The 20426-nt window shown below is 32.7% G+C and overlaps 1 protein-coding gene across 5 annotated transcripts in view; it reads left to right on the top strand.

The window, feature by feature from the left end:
- The window catches only part of LOC106876481 (syntaxin-binding protein 5), a 433849-nt gene that overhangs the window by 350181 nt on the left and 63242 nt on the right, over window positions 1–20426 (top strand). For 4 of the 5 annotated variants that reach the window (XM_052976466.1, XM_052976465.1, XM_052976467.1 and 1 more), the window contains 3 exons: window positions 3409–3554; window positions 4650–4738; window positions 8803–8924. In XM_052976466.1, the coding sequence (XP_052832426.1) occupies window positions 3409–3554; window positions 4650–4738; window positions 8803–8924 (357 nt within the window). Of the gene's footprint in view, window positions 1–3408; window positions 3555–4649; window positions 4739–8802; window positions 8926–20426 lie in introns of all 5 variants that reach the window. The other variant, XM_052976469.1, reaches the window with a different exon arrangement.

Here is a 20426-nt window from a genome sequence, read left to right as displayed (position 1 = left end):
GACTAAAAATTCTTCAAAGCAGTGCTTCAGCATGGCCACAGTCTAATGACTGAGACAAGTAAAAGATGAAAGATAAAAAATATACAATTCCTTGTGATATTTAATTTTACAAATATAATAGGATTTTTTTTTTAAATATTGAATGTTAATTAGGGTCCAGTTGAATAAAATAGGAATCAAAGGGGTCCATAGGGATATAAATGGTTGACATTCACTGCTCTAAATACTCATCCCCTCCCCTTGGTACCACCACCTCCCCATTGCATTAACTGCCCCTTTGTGAGCTCTCATTTCAAAAAAGGGAACATTACTATTCAGGTTAAGAACCACTGTTTTAGGGGAGACATCTGCTATGTATTTAAGTTGGAGATTCAAATATTCATTATATCCCTAAATTATCCATCTCTATCAAAATCATGGTAAATTTTCTGGGCAGATGGTGAACGGATCTTATTTATCTGTTTTTGTTTTTTCAGCTCTTTCATTCATCTTGATTCTTTTTTTATTTTATTTGGGTTTTTTGGAGGAGGTGGGGGTGACATTTTACTGCCTCTTCTAACATGGAAGCATTTCTGACTAGTTATTTCTTATTGTAGTTTTTATTAAAAAATACAATTATATATTTCCAACATTTTAAACTAACTTGAAGTGAAAATAATTTGTTTTAATTATTTTTTTATCATTTTATTTATTCCTTTCACACAACATCAACTTGCATCAGATTTAGTGAGATTTTAAAGAATATCTTATAATTCTACTTGAACCACCCAACACAAACTGATATTGATTTTTTTTTTTCCATGTTTTCTTGAAAATGACTTGTTTTTTCTTACATTCCTGTTGCTTAATAATATATTGATTCCTTTTAAAACTTTATTCTTCACCTGAATGTCTTGTAATGGTTATGTGAAATGATAATTTTAAATTTAACTTCCTTTTTTTAACTTTTATCTTCACTCCATAAGTATTAAATCTGTTTACTACCAAAAAATATGCAATATCTGAGTGCATGGAATATTTTCTTTTGATTGTGTCTTGGCTTTATTTTTTTTTTTAATTTTACATTACTAATATATTTATCAAGAAGTTACGTTATCATTTTGCAACACTTTCATAGTGGTTGCTATTTGTACTTCTGAGTTGGTGTTGCTACTAGCCCATAAAGAAATATCTAACAATCCAGTTGAAACAGAATTACTTTCTTATTGTTAGATATTTTGTTTAAGCCTCTTTTTTTTTCTGGATTCTGTACCATATTTTTAGCAACAAAAAGTTTTTGTAACATGAAAGCATTTTCTTAAAAAAATAAAAAGCAATATATAAAATTTTGGAAGTCTTCATAAGACAACTGTCTGAAAAAAAAAAACTTACTATACTTAAAAGCAATTTTGTTGATAACAATAATATGTTATAGTCTAAAGAAATATAGTAATACCAGCAATGGAAAGTATTGTATTTTTACTAACAATGCTCATTCAGTCATCTGCCCATCTTACATTAACACTTGATATTTTTAATTTTTTTTGTTAAAAAAATAATAATTGTTAATATATTGATGTTATCCAAGAAGAAACTGTGTTTTCATAGTAATACTTACAAATAATATAATGCTGCTTTTAGCATTCAATGCATTCCTTGAAGTGACACTGTTATCTATTTGTCACTTGGAAATCTGAGTCAAGAAAATGGCTAATCTTCACTAATAAGATAATTAACTAGTGCAGCTCTTCAGTTTACTATCTCCTGTCAAACCATCTAACCCATGCCAGCATGGAAAAATGGACGTTAAATGATGATGATGACAAACTGCTTTTATGTCTCATCCATGACAACTTTATCCCAACTATCCAACCTTCAGTACTGGCAATATATAATCATGAGCTCAAACCCATACTTGGGTTTATTGAGATGTAGGCCTCAGTCTGCTTAGCTGACAAATGCCACTCCCTGTCCAAACAAATTTCAAAATGTAATCTGGAGAAATAAATATAAATCTATTAACAAAAAAGGAAAGGAAAGAAAATGTAACTTTTTAAAGTTAAAGATCTATTTATTTGATTTTATTTGTTGCGATTAATTGCTATTATAATTTGAGTATTTTAGTATATATTGTGATTTCAGATAATCACAGGTTGATATGAATTTAACTTCAAATTTTGTCAGAGGTATACAGGATCTTACTTAATCAACTTTTGAAAAGTAGGATCAAAATTTAAATAACTAAAATGTAATTCAGTAATAAATGAAATTCTATTTCTTTATACTTCCCTATACAATCTCATTTCTATATTTAAATATAATTTGTTAGGGTTGAAGAGGATGATGAAATCTGTTTTGATTTTTGATAAACAGTATTTTATTCTTCCCATAAACAAAAAGTAAATACTGTCAAGTGCATTTTGAATGTTATTGTTTTTGGTGTAGTTGTAACAGCAGTTAAAGTGTAGTTAGCTGCTTGCTGTGCTACTGACTTCTGTCTTTCATCCTCTGGCTGTTCATTGCTTTTGTGTTGTCAGCTGCTCTCCACTGCATTGAGTTGGCAAGAATATTTTAGTCTTTGATTCACCTCTGCATCTGACTCCACATCAGATTAGTGCTTGAGTACAATCCTTAATGTTATCAACTCATACTAAGCCTTTTATGCAATCCTAAGTGAATACCTTCCCCCATGAGAAACCATATCTTACTCCCATGTTTCTCTTATTAACCCCATCCACTATTCTCTAGACTTGGAGAGATGGAGAAAAGCTATAGTACTGTTCTTCCATCCTAAACTAATAAATAAGCAAAATAAAATATGGACTTTCTTACCTTTGCTCAGATGTCATAATGTTATGTGAAGGAAGTCTGAAGAATTTCAATGGCACATGATTTTACAAACAACTACATTCTTACTCTTACCTCTATCCTTCTATGATCTTGGAACCTAAAGACTACAGTAATTCCTCTGCCAACAAAATAGCAATGCATTGTATTTATTTTTTTTTTTTTTTTTTTAATAGTTTTCAACTTCAAAACTCTAAATATATGAGGAAAACACTAAGAAAATAGCAAAAAGTTCAAGTACTTGTTAATACAAATATTGTTAATACAGATAGCTTATAATTTCTAAATTAACTAATTTCTCCCGACATTGCTACATCCCATGAAAAGTAAAGTGCATTACAAAAGCTTTTTAAATTCGTCTATTTTTATATCCAATCTCATTACAGTCACAAAAAATTTGGCAGCAGTTTCTGTGTTTGTGGTTTTTGTTGTTCTTTTAACATGATTTTGCATCAAGTAAAATTTAGCTTTTTTTAAATGATTATTTTCAGTGTTTCTAGAAATATCTGTTTACATTGAAAGTTTTTGTTGAACATGTTGGTTTTCGAAACAATTATATTAATGACTTCATCAATCTTCCAGGAATACAGCACAGCATTAAAGGTAAAACCCTCCCAGCGGCGATGGAACCCAGGTTTCCAGCCTGACATAGTGTGTCTTTTGGCATGGATTGACAATGAGCATCCAGGGAATGTGACTAGTATATGTGTTAATTCTTCCTATGGCCTGTGAGTCCATTTTTCTTGTCTTTGACATGACTATGTAGAATAGTATAAATGTGAACTTCAGTCAGCTTCCAAATAGAACTTATTTCTTTTATGCTATCCATTTGACTTTGAAATACAACCTCTTTAAAATTCTCTTTGAAGTTAGAAAGTATTTTAAAACAGATTTCAGAATATTTTTAAATTTTCATGTAGTTGTTTTTTATTTATTTTTAGTATAAACAAGTCTGGACATAAACTTTATCTGATTTTAAGATTAACTTCCAATAATTTTTTTTTTTTAATTAATTTCATTTGATTGATAAATATGTTTAATTTTGTCACTTTATGGTGATGGCTTAATCATCACATGGTGGCTGTGAGACGCTTTTAGAAAGATAATTGACTAAATTTTGTAATAACTACAACAATGTTGTGAATTAAAATTTCACTGTGCAATGACAGATCTCAATTTGGAAGAGAAATGTAAGTGGAGGAGATACTACTAAAACAGGAGCTGAAAAGAAAAGGGAATGAGCAATGAGTCGTGTGTTACCCAAGAGTTAATTTTGACATTTATTTTTCAATGTTTTATCAAATAAACTAGTAAAGATGTACTCTTCATGGACAAAAGTAATATTCTTCAGAAACAAAAACTCTTTCTAATAAATGCTGTTCAAAATTACTTTCTCTTCATGTTATAACTTATCAGAATTAATATCAATTCAGTCCTTACTTCTAAGACAGATTAACCAAAGCGAGAGTGTGATAACCATATCATGAACACTGATCAAACAACAGTGTTTGACTACCCATAACTGACTATCTTGATCTGTAGATCACTTTTGAACATTTGATTAGTCACTTTAGTGGAACAGTCCAGGGTTAACAAGTTGACCAGAATTGAACAATTACAATTGGTCTTGGAATGCTTCTTTCTATAATGTTTAAAGAATTGGTACTTGAATATTGATTGTTATTGTAGGATTAGATATTCTTGCTTAGTTATTCGGCCTTTCTTTGAATAAAACTTACCATTTTTATTCTTACATTTATAAATATATACATATACACAAACATACTTTCTTATTTCTATTTTTATTTATTTATTTATTTCAGAATGGCTTTTGGCAATGAATCTGGTCTAGCTGTAGTGGACATAATCCAGAAAATTTGTTTGCTTAATATTGGGACACCTGATTTGTATGGTGAATATTCTTACTTGTATATTATTGCATTACCTAAAACATCCATCCTACAGTTCTTCCAAATACTGCCTACTTTTAAATAAAGTCCTTATTAAATCAACAAAACCGCATTAAATTTTGATTAGAATTAATCAAGTAATTTCAAATTGCCTTGGCTGAATTAGTAAGACAGCAGACAAAATGCCTTATAGTATTTACTTACAATCTTTTATGTTTTAAGTTCAAGTCATGCTGAGGTTGACTTTACCTTTTGTCCACATGGTTTAATGGCTAGGGTATTCAGCTCAAATTCATAAGGATGTGAGTTCAGTTCCTGGTGGCATGTTGTGTCCTTGAGCAAGACACTTTATTTCATGTTGCTCCAGTCCACTCAGCTGGCAAAGATGAGTTGTACCTGTAATTCAGAGGGTTAGCCTTGTCACATGCTGAATCTCCCTGGGAATTATGTTAAGAGTATACATGTCTGGAGTGCTCAACCACTTGCAAGCTAATTTCCCAAGCAGACTGTTCCATTCAGTGAATCTGCTGGAATACTCATCATCATAACTAGGGGAGTGCCAGACCACCAATCAATGAAATTCATTACACTCCCCTTCTGTTACCATCCCAATAAATAGTTGTGACCTTGTGTTCAGTGTAAGAAATCATTATTTCTGCTGCAGAGAATTAGAGTATGGATGATCAGAACTTAAATATATAATATACTTTGGCATCCAATATTATATACTATTATACAGGATTTTCAGGTTAAATTTGACAGTTTGCATAAATGGAAAAGAAAGCACAATATCTCATCCAAAAATAAAAGTATTTAAAAAAATCAAAACCTATCAACTTTATTATGGCTGAAAGATAACAGTTTACTCAAAGTAGCTGTCCTCAGCTTTCACCCTTGCCTCGAGATGGCTCTAGAACCTGGTGAATGCATTCTTCATTGTGTTCTTGGGAAGATCTTCAAACACCTCCTTGATTTTGGCCACCAGCTTGGCTTTGGCATTGCAGGCAAAACAGCTGGTGTCATTCTCAACTGTGCCTCACACATGTTAATCCATGGGGTCACAATCGGGGAAATTAGAAGATCAGAAATTGGAGCTGGTGAAGTTGCAGAAATTCTCTGACAACTTTTTCTGACTCTTTTTGGAGGTATGGCAAAAATCCGAACCCTGCTGCCATACATGTGACCTTCCAGCCAGCATTTGACCATAGTCTCCAACACTTTCATATAACCATCTGAATTGGGCTGAAGGCCCTGTTCAAAGATGTGGAGATGAATTCCACTGGCTATGTCCCTTTCTTCTGGCCCTAGCTTCATAGTTTCCTTTGCAGCTGTCCATATCACATCTTATACAGCTTTTACAATGTTCACAGAACATTGAGCAGCAGTCATTTTGATACCCGATGCAATCATCAAGGTGGAGGTAACTCTTTTCCAATATTCAGATCACCTCCACTCCACCATATCAACTAACTTTTTCTCAACTATGACTTCAGTCTTTATGCTTTCCAATGCCATTGACTAATACCTCAACATGTTCCTGAAAAAAAAGGAGGCATAAAAACTCTTCAAATTTACCCCTAACACCTGTATATACTATTACTTCAAGGAAGAAGAGTATCAATAACCAGATCTTAAATGCATGACATACCTTGAAACTCAATAATATATGCTGTTGTAAGCAATAAAAGACTACATACATAGCATGTGTGAGCATATTATACATAATTAGTATGACAAACATTATGTAAACTACCTCAGCTTCAATATATTATCTCAGATTAAATCATTTTGTGCTGAAATATAAACTGGCACTCCGGATTGGTTATGATGATGTGGGTTCCAGTTGATCCAATCAATGGATCAGCCTGCTCATGAAATTAACATGCATGTGCATGCACTCCACAGACACGTGTACCCGCCATGTAGATCTCAGGGAGATTCAGCATGACACAGAGCATGATACGGCTGGCCCTTCAAAATATAGGTGCTACTCATTTTTGCCAGCTGAGTGGACTGGAGCAATTTGAAATAAAGTGTCTTGCCCCTGGACGCAATGCATCACTGTGAATTGAACTCATGACCTTAGAACCGTGAGCCGAATACGCTAACCACTAAGCCATGTGCCTTCACTGTGCTGGTTGCTAAATAAATCAATTCGCTGCTGCCATACAAATTCATGTTATAAATGTTTGGCACTTATTCTATTGATTTCCTATTTCACTGACAGCAAGACATTTAACTCTATCTTATAGGAAAATTCTTGCAGTCTATCCAGGCGATTACTGTGAGATTTAGAGCACAGTTCATTGTCCTCATAGGTAATATTTATCCCCACTTAAACATGGATGTTCTGTTAGAACATGCCATATTGCAGTAGACACCATGAGGGAAACTCTCAAACTGGCTTTTGGTGCAGAATGCACTCTTGTTTACATCACTCCAAAAGCCAGTATGAGAGTTTCTCTCATGGTGTCTACTGCAATATAGCATGTTCTAACAGAACATCCATATTTAAGTGGGGATAAATATTACCTTTCAGTATTAATACTGCCTCTATTGCTAATATATATTTTTTTAACAAGCTCACTGGTTAATCGCAACATCAGTGCCTGTTCTGGCACTGTTTTGCTATATATCACTGGTGGAGAGACAAGTTGCTGCTATCTCTAGCAGTTGAGTGTTCATCATTGACAAGACTAAGTAATGTCAAAATTATGTGATCTGATGGCCTCAGTGTTGGAAATGGAGATTTATTTCCCTACTAGTGATATAAACAAGGGTGCGTGTTGTACCAAAAAACTTATATGAGAGTTTCTTTCATGACATCTACCACAGTATAGTTTGTTCTAACAGAGCATCCAGGTTTAAGTGGAGATAAATATTACCTTGCAGTATTAATACTGCTTCTGTTATTAATATATATTGTCCTCATAATATTTACAGAAACTAAAGATAACTTCTGGCTTAATCGGTTGTCATAGAATAAAAGATTTGAATTCTTAATGTTGATTTATTTTTGGTCAGATCATGTGTCTATTTCGAATACATTATAATCTGTCATTGTATTATTTCATCTTTAAATCTACTTCATCATGTTTATATTTATTTCACAATCTTTTCTGGGTCTGTTTTGCATTTATTTTTACATCTATTCATTTGTTGTTGTCATCACATATATTCCAGTCATTCTTAGCTCCTCTTTCTTTTATAAATCTTTATTATCTGAGCCTAACATAGGGCAATGGATTAGCCTAATTATTAGAGCCTCAAAGACAATACTATATAGTATTTAGTTACAGCACTTTCTGTTGTATTCTGGTTTCAAATCCTGCCATGGTCATCTTTACAGGGTCAATGAAATAAAGTACCAGTCAAGTACTGGGGTTGATATAATATTAACTATTCCCTTTCCCAAAAATTTCTAGCCTTGTGCCTCAGAAACAATTACCTGGACACCACCAGCCAGTCATTAGACACCTTTAATTGAAGAGTTCATTTGGGTAAACTTCCAGACCAAATTCTTTGTTTCCTCCCTCCCATGTTTCCTGCAGATATCGACATGCAAATGTCATTGATGCTACCTCTTTCTCTCCTCAATTTATAAGAAAAATATTGTGAACTTTTAGAAGTCAATTTTTGGGGATTTTCTTTAATTGAATCAAATGAACCCATTGTACTTACAGAAGGTATAGTTTCAGGTCCCATGCACAGCCTTCAATTTCGGGGGAGTTTTTCAACTCAATATTTACATGCTATTATTTATAATTTTATGTGCTTCAAGATCCATTGTTCCAGCCATCCGTCCCTGTATCTTCTCCTCCCACTATTCCTGAGATGATCATTGGGGTAGAGTCCTTAGGCACCTCCTCCATAGGGTCCTATCAGAAGCAACCATCAATAGACACTTTCCAGCTGGAATTCTAAGCATCACCAACTGAGATTGTGGATATTATCCAACCATCTCCTTCTACATTTATCCCTGGGTCTCCAAAAAGGAAATATATATTTTAAAACACAAAATTCATTGTCTAGGCTGTATTTATTTATTCTTTACAATTGTTTTCAGGATCTATGGATCCATACCAGCGAGCACCTCGTTCTCCCCGTGGAAAAAGACCACAACCTCTTGATGCTAATAATACTGGACAAATATTTACTGATGAATGCAAATCTCCAACCAGTGACCAAGTAAATATTTAATTGTTTTTTTTTCCATTTTTTAAATTTTTTATATTACTTTCTTATACCTACTTCAAACCTCACTGCAAGCCAAACATTTTAATTAATTCATTAATTATCTTCACTACCAAAACTTAGCATTAATTATTCCTTTCATCAGTTTCAATAACTTTAACCAAAAATATTCAAGGCAAATCTATAAATTTCTGAGGCAGATTTATTAATTTCCATAGAGAAGTCTATAAATTTTGCAGCAATATCTGAATATCCAAGGCAAATCTCTGAGGTGAACCGATGAATTTCTGAGGTAAATCTATGGATATTAGAGGCAAATCCATCAACATCTGAAGCTAATCGATAAATAGTTGATGTTTTCTACTTAAAACAAAACAATCAAAAACATGAGGAAAACGTCTTATCTACTTTATATAATATTAGATAACATGTTAATTTTAAATAAATCTGTATCAAGTAACTACACTGAAATTCTAAAAGCTCACCTGGTATGGATATGTATTCCAACATAACTACCTGTTCAAAACCATTCTTGAGGGTGTACTTGAATGATGGTGAAAAAAAGAAACAAACCGAATTTTGGTCTGACAGCACTGTAAACCTCTGCATATGACTGAAGACAGGAACCAGTGGTGATTTCCACTTTCCAAAATAGTTTGGAGTAGTACCACAACAATTGTCTCTGCCAGTCATGAGATGTCAATGATGCTAGTCAAACATTGGTATATACTATTTGCCACTATTTACCATATCTCAGCAATTATCCCTGATACTCTAGCTGCTTTTTCTAACATCGTATCCTTATTGGCCATTTCAATATATGTGTCAACTTCAATAGTTGACTCCTCTCTTGAGTATACCCCCTCTCTCATGTAGTCTCCTCATTTGGCAATTTTTCATAGTCTCACTTCTATGCCTGCATCTTCTCAGCATCAGTGAGGGTGGGTGTGCCACTAGCAATCTATATATACTTTTCTCAGTCATGTTCCTGATTCACACTGATACACTGTTTTGCCATCTGAAATTACTCTAACTCACATTATAAAACACCACCAGCAAACATCTTTCTTTTCTCTATACTAAATATATGACACATCTATATTCTAGATACCTGATATTGTCCCTTGCTTTCCAGACCTGATTCTCAGATTTTAATTGATCTATCTACTGTACCATATTCCGCCATCATGTCATCTTCCACCTAGCTGGTACTTGTTCCATTCACACATCTGATCTATGTCCAACAGTAGATTATCCTATAGAAACTCCCAGTTGCCTTCTATGTTATACATCACTTTTTCTTCTTTCCTCTTATCAAAGATTTCACCTGGTAGTTTTCTGAACTTATGTGTGAGCAAAGGATCTTTCATCTTCTGTATCTTCCTTCTCTAGATTGTCTTGTGTCTTTGAAACCATTTCGCTTCTATTCTGATGTCACAGGTTGGTTTTGTAATACATTCTTCACTGAGGAAAAGTATTCACAACCATCTACATATCCTGTTTCATGGTGAGCTAGTTGATCCAATAGCTGAAATCATTATGGCAAATGGTTTGTGCCATTGAGCTCCAGACTTGATTCCATTTCATTCCTTGTATCATGTACCATAGCTTTTGCATACATCAAAGTAATTGCCACAATGTTGTCTAACATCTGTCTAAAAGACAATAGCCATTATAAGTAGATCATTATCATCCGTTGCCAAGGCTGTCTCCCAAGGGTCCTCATAAAAACGACTCCTTACACATCCATCAATTTTGATGGCAGTAAATATGCAGAGATCTCTGTTGATGTCATGTTGCTTGAAAGCTTATTTTATGGATGCTCTTTCAATTTCAGCAATGAACATTCAGTTGGTCATTCAACTGAACTAACTACTTTTTAAATTAGATATGCAAGTAGCTGGGTATTTCACAAACATATATGCTCTTAACTTAATTCTCAAGCCATATTAGCATCATACAATATGTGACAAGACTGGACCAACAAATTGCAGGCACTGTACATTCATTATGCTTCCACACAGTTTCCAACTACCTAGTTTCATTCACAAGGCTTGGAATGTCATGACTGTAAAATGAACTTCTTGACCTTTTAGCTATGCCTACATCAGTGAATGCAGGCATGGTTGACTCTAAGTTTAATTATTATCACATAGTCTGACTGCCTCAGTTACTTTATTCTAACCTAGTGGTTCTCGACCATTTTTTACCTCTGGGCCTCTTTGATTCCTCTTTCACTTAGATAGACTTCTGTAGTCATTCAATGTTTAAAAAAATCCTTTTATATTTTTATAATTAAATATTATTAGGAATTGTACCAAAAAAATTGTTGAAATATTTTGTATACCGAAGAAGTATAACCAATTTATAGCACATAGATTTTAATGACAAAATCTTATATGAACCCCTAAGGGTCAAATGGACTCCATTTGAGAACCACTGATCTAACCATTTCTCGACCAACGTTATGCTTACTCTACCATGGTTACCACCCAAAAATATTCATTTGTATCCTGTGAGGAATGAGGTACCATGTTATTTTACCTTTCATATTCGGTATACATCAGCTTGATTGTATTCTGTCATCTCAACACTCTTTCCAGACATATTTTTCATTGTGCCAACATTGATAGCAGCATTCTTGCAGTTTTGCACCTGACTAGAAGAGGAGAAATTCCATTGGCAATTGTGAAATCTAGGAATATTTGTTGCAATTATTTCTAGTCAGATACTTAATAACACATTTAGTTTTATTCTCACCTCAATAAATACAATTACCCCAGAGTAATAATGGTTTAAAATTACATTGACTCCAGTGCTCAGCTGGTACTTATTTTACTGGCCCCAAAAGGATGAAAGGCAAAGTCATCCTCAGCAGAATTTGAACTCAGAATGTAAAGACAGGAGAAATGTAACTAAGCAATTTGCCTGATTTGCTAACAATTCTGCCAACTTACCACCAGAGTTGGTAGAGTAATAATAATAAAATAACTAAAATGGGATGTGATATTGTGATTCTTGAGCGAAGCATAACTATACTGTTTATTCATTTCTCTTCTGTTTTGATCAGAATAATAACTCTTTAAGTTATTTTCCATTGTTGAAAGAAAGTTATAAGTAAGTATTACCATAGTCTAAGGTGTAATCAAGAGAAAAAAGCTCAGCAAGGAATTGAACTCATACACTTGACTAACTGGAGAACTGATAACAGTTTAACTGCTGAGAGACTGCAATAATTAAAATTTCAGAAGGAAAACAATAAGAAGTTGATAATTTCAATAAGAAGAAAAATAACTATCTCATCCAAAAAAAAAAGAAAACTAGTTTAAATTTTATTTAAACTCATTATTGATCACAAACTAATTGGACATCCATCTTTACTTTTAAACTGCTGATAAAAAAATGTAATTTCCCCAAGATCTTAATTTGGATGTTTCAATATATTATCAACCTCACTAGCTGCATCCACTGATTCTGCCTTCAAAATATAAACACCAATGAACAGAGGAATCTGGTGTAGATTTTTTTAAAAAAAACAAAGATGCAAAAATAGAGGGCAAGTATTTCTTGGCAATAACATGTGTTAAGTTCCAAGTTTTCTTTTAGCTGTAGTTAGATTTTGTAAAAGCAGCAAATTTTTATCTGCCAGAATATGAAGGAAAGAGAGATGCCAGTCATTTCTGATAAAAAAACAGAAGTTGTTTCCTAAATTTTTTTCATTTTCCTTTTATTCTCCGTTGTATAAACTTTAAAGAACATGCAACATATAAATTGCTTTGTTTGTTGGTTTTGTTTCTCTATCTGCCAGAATATGGTGGATGCAACATTGAAAAAGATGTTACCAGCATGTGTTCTGCTGGAAGAAACATTATTCTATGGAAATGTAATTTACAAATTTACCAACAAAATCTTGTATGATTCGATTAAACAAAAACAATTCTACATTTAATTCAGTTGAAACTCACAAACATTCATTCGGCAGACATATTTTCTACCATTTTTCAAAACTGATATATAAATAAAAATAATGCTGCTATTACTATTAAAACATTATTATTATTATTATTATTATTATTATTATTATTATTATTGCCTAATGCGCCTACAAACGTGATCAAACTCAGAACCACATTTGTAAAGTGAATTTCTAAACCACATGGTTATGCCTTCACCCATATATTTCCAAAAGTTATTTAAGCAAAGTTTTTGAGAAACATTACATCTCAGGCAGAAACCCATTGATGAAAATTCATTATTATTATTATTATTATTATTACTACTGCTACTAAATTTTACTTCTTAGAGCTCCTGATCTTACTTGTTCTGGTTAATTCTGTGAGAGCAGACTGCATCCTGTTGTCAAAAGTCTCATGGGGTTTCCCTCCACAAATTATAAAACTTAGTACTTAGGTGGTAAGTATCATGGAAGATACTCAACACCCAAGTCTCAATCTCAAAATCCTAGCTGTCCTCAATAGAGCAGTTTTGGGGGTGAAACTTATTATTATTATTATGATTATTATTATTATTAAGATACTGAGCTGGCAGAATTTTTAGCACACTGGGCAAAATGTTTAGCGGCATTTTTCAGTCTTTACATTTTGAGTTCAAATTCTGCTGAGGTCGACTTTGCCTTTCATCTTTTCAGGCTCTTTAAATGAAGTACCAGTGGAACACTGGGATTGAGGTAATTGACTAGTCCCCTCCCCACGAAATTTCAGGTCTTGCGCCTTTAGTAGAAAGGATTATTATTGCCTAATGCGCCTACAAACGTGATCAAACTCAGAACCACATTTGTAAAGTGAATTTCTAAACCACATGGTTATGCCTTCACCCATATATTTCCAAAAGTTATTTAAACAAAGTATTTGAGAAACATGACATCTCAGGCAGAAACACATTGATGAAAATTCATTTTCCTCATGACAAAGTAATTCATTCCACTTAGTGAACATTTTATATTTATTTACTAACTTCCGACACCGACCACCATTGCTAGTTTCCTCGGACTCTACCATTTCACTTTCACAATTTATATGATCAATGTTAAGTTGAAATTACTCATCAGTTAATAATAATAATTTATCTAATAATCTCTAAGACTGGCTGCAGTTTGAGGAAATATTTATTTTCTTTATTCATGTTACCATTAATCTATTGTCTGTTTACTTTTTTCATCAGATTATTCTGTATATATGATCGCATTGTTGAGATATATTTTAATGATCAAAGCAATCCGCAGAATTCTTTCACAAATTAAATTGATCTGTCTCTCTTCCCCCCCCCCCTCTCTCTCTCAATTTAACCATTGTAAATCAGAAAACTGATTGATCTCATATAATTTTCTTGAAGAACCATCTCTTAGTATTTCATTTTACTCAATTCAACTATCATCTGGTCAATTTCAATTCAGTCTATTTCAGAATTTAGTTAGGTATATTCTTACAAGTTATGAGATGGATAATTAAAATATCAACTTACAGAGGTAATATAAACATATATATTACTGACATTGTCATTTGTACCATCAGTTTCACAACTTAAAACAATTCTAGATTATATTAACATTGTCTGCCAACAAAAATTCATCTCACTTTCCCTGTAATGTTTGCAAGACAATGTTTTAATGTTGTTCTGTTTGGTGGTTTACCTAAATCATTACGTAAATATAAACTGAGGAAAGCTTATACACTGTAGAATAAAAAAAAGAGACCTGCTAAAATTCCATACCGTACCAGCTTTCATCACTCAGGATATTGAATAAAGAGTGAAACACTTATAATATGCAAATTAATGGTTTTCAGCTCTCTGAAGCTACTGAACTTGTATAAGTAAAACAGATTGGTTGCTTATTTCTCTGCAATTGGACAAATAATGTGGACACATCTGATGAAACCCCAATAAAGGTTGAAAATTGATTGAGGCTGTTCATCATTTTTCAATCTTAAAAATTAATTTGGATTGTGCCTAGAAAGTTATGCTCCAAGACACAAGTCCAGGCAAGGTTGTTTTTGAAAGACCAGCAGTCACCTTTGCATGTTGTCCAAGGGAAAGGCAAAGGCCAATACAGCTTGGCATCAGTGACATCATAACTCCTTCCTCTGCTGAGTGAACTGGAGCAACACGAAATAAAATGGCTTTCTCAAGAACACAACACACAGCCCAGTCCAGGAATTGAACTCATTATTGTAAGCCCAACACTCTAACCACTGAGCCATGTAAAGATGAATGGCTTAGTGGGTCATAATATCATAAGTTCGATTCCTGGCAGCATGTTGTGTCCTTGAGCAAGACTTTACTTCACATTGCTCCAGTCCACTTGGATGACAATAATGAGTCATACCTGTATTTCAAAGGACCAATCTTGTCACATTCTGTCACACTGAATCTCCCAGAGAACTATATTAAGTGTGTGTGTGTTTGTGGAGTGCTCAGCCACTTGCATGCTAATTCCACAAGCTGGCTGTTCCATTCATCAGATCAACTGGAACCTTCAATGTCATAACAGATGGAGTTCCTGTTTTTATAGTAGTTAAATTAGCCTTGTTTGTACATCCTCTATGTAGGTTTACATATATATATATTTTAACATTAATTCTAGCTACTAATACAGATATAATATAAGATACAATAATTGAAGAACTGTTCACCATTGTCATCATTACACCCAGTTTCCTCATCTAACTCCCATGAGATGACATTGTCAATCTGGCTATTAAACATTAGAAATTTTATTATATATGATATTTGTCTCAATCAAGCCTGGATCATACTTCTTGGCTAATCATTTTTGTGTATTTTATATGGAAATATATATGAACTATAGTATAATTCATTCCAAGTTTCTTAAGGACCAATCTCTAGTTTACTACATTTCTGGCTGTGATTGTGACACAAGATTGTCTGTAACTCAGTGGAATTTGTGTGACAAGCACTGATTTATCGCTAATATAAAGTGAAAAAGACACACGCACTCACATAAAATATATATAAATGTGTGTGTGTGATGTGCTTCTATACAGCTTCAGGCTTTGGTAGTTGCCCATAATACTTTGCACTGTGATCAAAACCTTGCGGCTTAGATACAATTTTCTTAACCAAATACCCATGTCTGAACCCTTACTCAGTTACTCGACCATAGAACCACTAATGAGAAGTGTTATGCTGCATAGTAGCAGTGTAATTTAAGGTACAACAAATCTAGTATTCACATTGTTATGTCTAAATTTGTTGTATGAATGTGAAGTTCAACAATGTATGTTAGTGTTATTATCACTGTTTTCGAATTTCACACTCGTTCACAGATCTTGCATAAACTAATTATATTATCATTAACACCTCAGTCTTTGATGGAGAGTTTATTGCTCTTTCAATACTTGAAGTGTAAATTTACCTTCATTGTGTAAATTTACCTCTGTTTTTGTGTCAAGTCTGCATATTTCTTGATGTCTTTCTACTTGTTTAACTGAATAATTTTATAGCTTCAGCTAGAGAATTTGATTATTCATATCAATCAGCAGAGGTGGTTGGTGATGATGATTTATCATGATTAGATACACTGTCTATATTTGAAGACTGAGACATTTACTTAATCTAGATGTGTTCAAAAGCAATATCGGACCTTGTAGGATTTTAAGTGAACACACACACACAAGTAGTGAACCAGTGAAGAAGCCTACTTACCAGTCATGTGGTCTTGGGTTCAGTCCCACAGTGTGGCATTCTGGGCAAGTATCTTCCACTATAAACCCAGGCTGACCAAAGCATTGTGGGTAGATTGGGTTGACAGAAATTGGAAAAAGTCTGTCATATATGTGTGTGTTTGTTTATACTCTCGTCTAGACATCACATGATGATTATAAATGAACAGCACCATGATACAAGTGAGGTTGTTTGTTTCCAGTCTTCTGCAAAAAAACATGCATAGGTATAGGAAAATATTATCATGCTTAGAAACAGGTAAAGGATGGTAACAGGAAGGTACCGAGCTGTAGAAAATCTACCTCAATAAGTTCAATCTGACCCATGCCAGCTTGGAAAAGTAGACGTTAAATGAGGATGATGATAATTATTATAATAATAATAACAAAATATGTACAGTCTATAAGTGTTCGCTAATTAACCATAAACGGCCTTGCTTAGGTTACCCATAAACTACTTATGTTAAAAACAGTATAATTTATTTTCGATTTATAAGGGGAAAATATTTTAATTCAGTTTTCAAGCTGAAACTAAACGCTTTAGTATCAACCACAGAACAGTATTTTCTGACTCCCCCACATCACCACCACTTTATAACTATTGTTCATTGATAACACGTTGAAATGGAAAGAAACCAAGTTAGAGATGATGGCTAAGTATTAGTGTAATGAGAAGCGAACATCTTGATACTTTCTTTCATGAAGACTAAGGTTATTCATTTTGATTTGTTGGGAGTTTTTTCCTTAATATATATGTACTGCTTTCTTAGTAATCAATGTACATTGATTAGCATCAGGGATATATTGCTAAAAGCAAACTGAAACCAGATAAATAGTGGAATGGGGAATGAAAAAGAAATTGAAGAAAAAATTCTCTGAACAAGGAAACTTGTTCTCTGAGCGAGAAGATTATTGTCTTTTTCATTGAGGCTTTTTTTATTATCATTATTATTATTATTATTTAAGGCAGTGAGCAGGCAGAACCATTAGCATGCCAGGTGAAATGCTTAGCAGCATTTTGTCCATCTTTACAATCTGAGTTCAAATTTCATCGAGGTCGATGCATTTCATCATTCCGGGGTTGATAAATTGAGTATCAGTTCTGGAGATCAATGTAATCAACTAGTCCCCTCCCTCAAAATTTCAGGCCTTATGCCTTTAGTAGAAAGGATTATTATTATTATTATTATTATTTTAATTTTTATTGTGTGCTGATAGTATCTTTAAAGTGATGAGCAAAATGCTTAGTGTTTATTTCATCCATCTTTATGTTCTGAGTTCAAATTCCACCAAGGTCAGCTTTGCCATTCATCCTTTCAGGGTTGATAAAATAAGTACCAGTTGAACATTGGGATTGATGCAATCGACTTAGCCCCCTCCCCTGAAATTTCTGGCCTTGTGCCAAAATTTGAAACCATTATTATCATCTTATAATATTATAATCTTATCTTATCTTTGGAAATCATTTAAAGATCAATTAATTTTGGAAAGAATTCTGCTTCTTATCATTTTTGAATGTCTATTTGTATATTTCCTTTGATTTATGTACTTCATTATTTCATGAGTAAAATACTTTGTAAGAAATTAACTCCAAAACAATAAGGAATCTAACTAAAAGTTTTTTTTAAATATCTAATTCTATATATTGCTAAGTAAATATATTTAGTTTATTTTCGCTCTCATAATATCCTAATAAACAATAAAACGTATTTGATTTGTTAATGCTATCCATTTAAATATAACAACAATTAGAAATAATTTTGTATTTAATTTTCACTCTTAAATTATCTCGCTTTGATAAATATTTAACTTCTAATTAGTTTACAGTTAATTGATATCCATGAAACTGAGGAAAGTTTAATAACACTAATCATAAATATACTTCATTTTAATGACCATTTCTTATTATTATTACATGTAACATTTCAAACATTAGTTTCTCTCTCTCTCTCTCTTTCTCTCTCTCTCTCTCCACACACACATACAAACACACAAATGGTTTTCATTGTTCTTCTGGCTGTATCAACTAACTTTTGTTGTCTAACAGACACATCAGTTTCAACTAAATTTCTTACTTTGAAATTCCAGTGGTCCTACATCTCAATGTTAGTAATGGAAATTTCTCCCTTTCTCTCCCTCTCACTCTCTTTCTCTCTCTCCCTACCCATTCATCTATCTATCTATGTATCTCCCCTCCCTCCCCCTTTCCCCTCATCTAGACTCCAATTTGCAATGTGCTTTTAATACCACAGCCATTGCCATGTACCAGGTAACAACTGTACAAGGTGTCGTTAATTTGATCCACTATTACCTGGTGCTTAGCAAGTGTTAACAATTGTCTGGGTATTGAACATTGCAAATTGATGCACCTGTGAAGAGGTTAACATCAAGATGAAGGACCTAATAAAAGTATTTGTCAAAATGACATATTTTATATAGCAGAGACTGAGAATAATATGCTACACAGAACAATGAAAATCAGGCAAATACCAAAAATTATTGTTTCATTATTAACTTTAAGGAAGATTTAACATCGTTCTAATTGAGATGATGTAATTAAGAGTTTCTACAGATAGTTTAATCAAATTTATCAAGTTTCAAAGCAGGTAAACATTTAGAAATAAATGTTATTAAAACTTATCTAAGTTTTTATGAAACAAATATTTCAAAAAAGCATCAGTAATAGAATTTCATTATCAATTTATAAACTTTTTTTTCAAGACATTTGCTTCTGAGAAAGGAATGTCTTTACATTTGGTGGGGTGGGGTGGGGTTTCCTGGTAAACATTATTTAAAAAATTACATAAATATCAAAGAATATGATAATTTGGGTTTGAATCAATAAATAATTGCCTAGTTATTTTGTAATTTTATTTTAATTACTTTGAAGATCTAAACATTTTTTTCTCTAAACCTAAAGGAAACACATCCTTACAAAAATAAATTATTGAACTTCTCAATCCTTTCATTTTGTAATTAGACAATTAATTTGAGAAGATATTCAAAGATATTAGCTTTCAGAATTATGCAGAATGTCAATACACATTAGAACTGTATGATTTCTAGAATTTTGTCGTTCTTTTGAAACTAGATACAAATGTTTCTTAAATATTTACTTTTACAAATTTTCTGAGCATTGTTACTTTGCTAATTTTATACTTTATTATGGTAATTTTTTATTTATTTTTTTTTACTTTCTTTGTTGCCAGTGAAGTATTTGGTCAGAATAGTTGGCATTTTGTAAATTACTTTTCAGTTATGTCTTGATCCTTCGTCATTTTTTTTTCTTCCATTTTCCTAGTAACCTTCATTGTTATGTGTTCTATTGACCTTTTATCAAAGGTTAGGCTATGTAATAGTCATTATTTACCAAGATACTTATTTTTTATGTTTGTTAATGAAAAGTAATAGATTTAAAGGAAAAATAATTATTTCTATCTTGTTTTCAAGCTAAAAAAAAAAGGAAAAAGTCCTAAGAAAATTGATCAGAGCTATTGTCATTTATGTGTAATAATGTGTATTGGGCATGAACTTAGCTGTTTATATTTAAAATCAAACCCATTACAAGTTCTGGGAATATTAACCAAAAGATATTGTCACCTGAAGAAAATGTAGATTCTGACATTTGGTCCAAGAATTGTTTGCAAAGACCAAAGATATGAATGATTCCACAAAGGAAAGTCAATTCAACCTGCTGGCAGCATAAGGTTCATTTTTTTTTCCTGACCAATGAATGGTATTGCAACAGGCATACCCTTTAAAGCCTCTACTTTTTCTATTATATATATATATATAT

This window comes from Octopus bimaculoides, chromosome 24 (genome assembly GCF_001194135.2).
Source record: "Octopus bimaculoides isolate UCB-OBI-ISO-001 chromosome 24, ASM119413v2, whole genome shotgun sequence".
Taxonomy (NCBI): Eukaryota; Metazoa; Mollusca; class Cephalopoda; order Octopoda; family Octopodidae; genus Octopus; species Octopus bimaculoides.
The sequence above is the reverse complement of the archived record's forward strand: the minus strand, read 5'-3'. Positions and strand labels throughout refer to the sequence as shown.